The 6,000-nt window shown below is 39.2% G+C and overlaps 1 protein-coding gene across 4 annotated transcripts in view; it reads left to right on the top strand.

The window, feature by feature from the left end:
* The first annotated feature begins 432 nt into the window (after window positions 1-432).
* The window catches only part of pmfbp1 (polyamine modulated factor 1 binding protein 1), an 82,105-nt gene continuing 76,537 nt past the window's right edge, over window positions 433-6,000 (top strand). For 2 of the 4 annotated variants that reach the window (XM_004913626.4, XM_002937579.5), the window contains exons 1-2: window positions 433-665; window positions 3,558-3,673. In XM_004913626.4, coding sequence (XP_004913683.1) covers window positions 641-665; window positions 3,558-3,673 — 141 coding nt within the window. In that variant the 5' untranslated portion in view covers window positions 433-640. The remainder of the gene's footprint in view (window positions 666-3,557; window positions 3,674-6,000) is intronic. The other 2 variants (XM_004913625.4, XM_004913624.4) reach the window with 2 other exon arrangements.

Genomic DNA, 6,000 nt, shown 5'->3' with positions numbered 1-6,000 from the left:
TGTAGTACGGATCATCCACTGTTATAAGAAAAAGCAATGAGACACATATATATTTACACTTAAAGCCAGCCACAAAATAGTTTGCATATATTTCACTTCAGTGACTTCACTACATAAAACAAACGAGGGAGCACTGTTGGAAGTGTTTGGAAGAGAACATTGGCGTAATGGAACGCCCACAAGGGCACCCCTCCCTCTAACCGTCTATACAGCGGCTCGAAACTATCCGTCGCCATAGAAACAGGAGGACGCTTTCTCTTTCGCTCCACCACACTTGCTACCTTTCTCTTCTGCACGCTTATTGGCTGGTTGCAATTTCCATTTAAGAGAGCTGATGTTCCATTGGCGAATCTGCTCACTAGGCGGTCTGGCAAGGCTTAGAATTTAGGTTGTGTAAAGGATCCATATAACCATGGCAACTTTATTTAGCAGCTACCGGAAAGCACATGGGCGAAACCTAAACGTGGTTGGAACTAAAGCGTAAACGGGGCGGGATTAAGATATCAGTTGGCTAAAATACCTGTCCATCAAGCGCAGCGGGCTGTTCAGCGGGTAAGGATGCCAAATGCTTGGTAGTGTATGAGCTAAAGTGGCCGAACCGTGAGGCAAGGAGCAAAGGATTCGCTATTCTCCCAAAGACATGGAGGACACAGGTTGGAGCAAAGGTTTGACCCCTTGAGACTTTGATGCCGTATCAGACATATTTCTTAAACCACACTTTTTGCAGGGTTAAAACCAATATGCCAGTGGTCCTGCATAGTCCTGCATTACACTGCTACTGGCTAAATTCCTTCCGTATCTCTACCCCTGATCCCTATGTGTGCAGTCTTGGTGATCATTTGCTGAGGTGACGCAGCTCCTCCATGCTACATGTTTCTAGCCTTTTGGTACTAGTAGTGTCCAATGAAGTATTAGCAGAAATATTTTATGGGCAGAAACATGGTATTGGCAATGTGCTAGTGTAGACACTATGTACAAGTTGTCATTTGCCCCTTCCAAATTTTCAAAATTAGCTCTCAGTTTTACCTCTCTGTACTACAAACGTTTGTTTCCCTAAAGTATCCCTGTTATTATAACTGACCAGCAGCACAGACCTCATTATGATCACACCATCAGAACTCAACTTTAAAGGAGAAGTAAAGGCTAAGTCACTTGGGGGTGCCAAAATGTTAGGCTCCCCCAAGTAACTTAGATCGCTTACCTTGTACCTCAGGCTGGTGCCCCTGTTAGGAGAAAACAGCACCAGCCCGGGGTATCTGTAGCGATGTGCTTCCTCCTTCCTTTTTCTTCTGCCGGCGAAATCCGTGGGCCAGCGCATGCACAGTAGAGTGAAGAGCCGACTTTCTTGTTTAAGTTCGGCTTTTCACTCTACTGCGCATGCGCGCGCAAGCGAATAGGAAGTAGGAAGCGCTCGCTGCTACCCTGGGCTGGTGCTGTTCTCTTCGTACAGGGGCACCAGCCCAGGGTAAAAGGTAAGCGATCTAAGTCACTTGGGGGTGCCTAACATATTGGCCCCCTCAAGTGACTTAGCCTTTCCTTCTCCTTTAAGGGGGAAATTCATCAAAATGTCAAATACGAGCTCAGAACAATTGAAAGCTCTATCATTCTCTTTCTGACTTAAGTTCCCACAATGCCTTGGATGTTCTGTGAATATGAAAAATGTGGAAGTCATGGTGGGAAATAAAGTCTAGATATCTGATTCATTATGACCTACAGTAGAACCCCCATTTTACATTTTTCAGGGGACCAGAAACAAATGGTGCAAAATCAGGGAAAATGTAAGATCAGGGACGTTTATTATGTGCTATACAGTGAAACCTCAATTTTACATCCCCTGATTTTGTGGTCCCACTAATATATAACACATAATAAACTTCCCTGATTTTACATTTTTCCAGATTTTGCACCTTTTTTTCTGGTCCTCTGAAAAATGTAAAATGGGGGTTCTACTGTATATTAGTGGGACCACAAAACAATGGTGTAAAATGCAGGAAAACTTTAAATCAGGGGATGTAAAATTGAGGTTATTTATTACTACCCCTCCTGTAAGTGCTGATTAAGTTCTGAAGTGTTGATTAGATTCCCATTAAAAGTCTTTCTTGTTTAAAGAACTTGTCTACTACTAATTTGTGGCCTAATAAAAGAAAACATAATACTAAGCAACTTTCCAGTATGATTTTATTAAAACATTTTAGTTCTTTAATAGTTATATGTAAATGTAATTGCTATAGAAAACAGCATTTGCTGAACCCCTGGGTGTTACTTTTTAAACAATGTTGCAAAGGTCCGTCTTCTCCAGCAAGGCAGGTCTGTCAGTCTGTTGCCTTGTGTTACATTTTTCAAATGCCAGAACCATCAGGGCAGAGAATAGAAAAGGACTGGAAAACACTGCTTTTAATATAAACCATATATACAAATAACTCCAAAACCATAACCAATTTGTAATAAATGTATATTGCAAAGCTGCTTAAAATTGTGTTTCCTTTTATTAAGCAAAAATTTTTATTTTGGGTTGACTTGTTCTCTATGTCTGTGATGTTCTGGTGATGTATCTTATCAAACCTATTAAAAATAAGCAGTATTATATTAAAAAGGACCCAGACCAATTCTGTATAGTATTTATTATAGGAGTTCTATAGTATTTGGGGTATGGGTATCACCTTTGTTGCTACATATGAAGAAATCATTTTACCCTAGGACAAATGAAGTTCTCTTGAAGGGACATATTTAAAAAAAAAAAAAAAAAACACTCTATAAATCAAAATGGATAATTAATGAGTACAGGTATTTTTTTTTATTTATTTGTTTTTATTTTTCCAGTTGCTTATATGTTTAGTTTGTTTGTGACTTCCTCAACCCAACATGTTTGGAAATACACTTTTGCTTTTCTGACAGTTTTAACTGTTTTAAAGCTGGCCATACCTAGGCCAATATAAGCTGCCACAAGACAATACATAATAGATAGAGAGAGACCATCTAGTGCCTATACTTCACTGCTAAGGTCCTGAATAGAGATACATACAATACACAACAAATTAGCAGTGAAATATGCAAACATTTAATGGTTCTAATTAGTTCAAAAAAACTAAGCATACTATACCAAACGCCATAAGGGTGTATCCCAGTGCCACATGGTCCCCATACTCTGCCCTCCTATATATTAACTGCTAACTTCCCCTCCAGGCCAAGATGACAGCTTATTAGTATGCCTCCTACTTGACCAATATATGTCCAGTTAGAAAATTCTGTGAAGCAAAGACCCCCTCGGACACTTGATGCTTAGTCCTTATGGCCCAAAGACTTTCTTTGTAACAATCCCCTTACTTTAACATGTAACTCAGCTGCTTTCCACTTTGTCCCAGCAGTCAATGTTTTGCTTTGAGAGCAGACTAAACTCCCGAAAGACTGGGACAAACTCATGACTTTTCTGGCCCTTCTTCTTTACATTTGTTTCATGTATTTGGGATTGATATCAGACTCTCTTTTCAGTTCACTTACTGTCACAGCTTTAATTAGACATGTAACTGAGTTCTTTGGTTTGTTATTGTATTTGCTAGATGATGTTAGCAACTTTCACTCCAGGAAGGGTAAAGGGGTCTATGATGATTTTCATATGCAAGAGCAATTTCGAAGAGATGAAACTATTGATATTGTAAGAGAAGACCATCTGAAGGTGAGTAAAATTACCTTTCTGAAGTTGAAGATTATGTATTGACTCTTAAGCTGCCCATACACCTAAAGATCAGCATATCTTTCCCCAATATGCCCACCTTAAGCTGGGAGATAACGGGCAAATTCAGACGCTTGGCATTTGGATGGTAAATGCAGGCCTTCAGAGCGAGAACCTCATTAATGAGCTAATGTGGTTCTTGCTGCAACACCATTGATCAATATCTGGCCAGTTTTCAGCCAGATATTGGTCGGGTGGGCCCCATACATGGGCCAATGAGCTGACAACTCTGGATGTTTTAATTGTCCATGTATGGCCACTTTTAGCATCAACCCTACCTTACAAAATATATTGCAGATATTTTCTAGTTCATTGAAGTGGACCTGGCACATATCCACAAACTGTATATCATGTATCCTTGTTGAAAATTGCCTTTGCAATATATCTTATTCTTGTTGCTATGCAGCTTTTAACCAAAAATTTCTGCACTACTTCTAGGCTTTTGCACCTCTGGGTCCACTCTTCTAATTGCACATGTTCCATTGCACACAAATTGTGGCATGCACTAAATTATGTGAAAACACATAATTTTGTACTCATTTTGACCCACCTAATTTTCTGTGCACACTGTTTTTGCTGATCTCGACCCAGAAATATTAACATACATCTCTTCTTTCTAGACTTGGATGTCCTAACACTATCTTAAATTAAACCTCTCTAAAAATTCTCTCTCATTCACTCTCTCATCATTTCAAGTATTGGCTACTATAACTCTGTTAATTGGCTTTCCCCTCAAGAAACTACCACCTCTCCTGTAATAAATGCTGCTGCCAAGCTCATATACCTCAGCAGCTGCTTATATACCTCAGCACTGGCTTCCACTATCTTTCAGAATAAAATTTAAACCAATGGCCTTGACATTCAAAGCAATTTACAACTCAACTCCACCCTACAACTTTGTACATTCCAAATTGATTGTTAGACTCATCTACTGATCTACTCCTCAGCACCTTACTTCACATACTTGCATTCAAGGCTTTGCTAGGGCTGCACTCCTCCTCTGGAATTCAATCTGGCTTTCCCCCAAACTCTCTGCCTTTAGAGAAGCTTACCCTTATATCTAGCCTAACATAGCTTTAGTATAGTCTGTATGCTGCTAAATTCAATGCTCAGTGCCCCTTGCCTTGTGTTGCATACCCCTTTTAGACTTTAAGCACTTTTCAGTAGGGCCTTTTTTACCTTGTGTATTAGTTATGGATTTGTCTTGAATTGATGTAACATATTGGGTAAATCTGTTTGGTGGTTGTCAGCCACACATACATATTATTATCCCTGTCCGATCTCATGGATAAAGTGATTTCTGGACAAATCTAGCTCTGTTCTGGTCAATTTTACACTTCGTGGTGTTGCTAGATTAGCCAGTGATCTGTCCACTTAGCTGGCTCTGTATTCAACCTTTGTCTCCTGGGCATTAAGAGGCCATATGGGTTTCCCAGAGTAATTGAAAACACAGTTTTCTAACTGTCCTACTTTCAATGGTGTATTTTAAAACATGTTGAGGCTCCAGGGGAGTGGCCAAGGGTGACTCCAGTAATATGTCTTTATACAGCAAAATGCCTGGGATGCTCCTTTATCCAATAAAATATGGGTATGGTTTATTCCATCTTTCCAATAGATTTGAATTATCATTTTGTAATATGACATTAATTCCCAAGCAGCAATCTTATTATTGAGTCTATAATATATGTGAGTTAAAACTGTTCTATTCTGACTGTAATAAGTCAGTCGTGATTGTCTTCATAGAAATGTTTTTCTGCCTCACTTCTAGTAACGTGCATATTTATTATTGAGATTGCAGCTTGACTACTTAGAATGTATAGAATGATTAATAGGCATTGGTGCATCTACGTTTACAGATGCAACCAAGATCCTTTACCATGTTGTCATGTTATGTCTCTAACTGGTTATCCTGTTAACGCAAGGAAAATAAATATCAAAATTTGCCACCAGGTGGCGTATGGTTTGTGGCATTTTCTACTGTGTTTTGCTGGCAAGGTTTATGGATGGAAGCCTTGACTGTAGAGGTTGGGGGTTCAATTCCTTACACTAACCAATGTGTTCTCCTGCTTTTAACTTTACCTTCTGCTTTTTTTTCCTTTTCCTGCTAGACTATGATTCCTTTTGTTTTCTTCTTCCATTCCACATATTCTTATTGGTAGAACAACACATGTGCAGTACAGATTTCACATGTTGCTAAAAACGTTTCCTTCAAAAAGATATGATGGCAAAATAAAGAAGAAAAGAAAAAGTAATGGGGTGCAAGAAGAAAA

The sequence above is a fragment of the Xenopus tropicalis genome, chromosome 4 (assembly GCF_000004195.4).
Source record: "Xenopus tropicalis strain Nigerian chromosome 4, UCB_Xtro_10.0, whole genome shotgun sequence".
Classification (NCBI taxonomy): domain Eukaryota; kingdom Metazoa; phylum Chordata; class Amphibia; order Anura; family Pipidae; genus Xenopus; species Xenopus tropicalis.
Note: the sequence above shows the minus strand (reverse complement) of the source record. Positions and strands in the feature narration are given on the sequence as shown.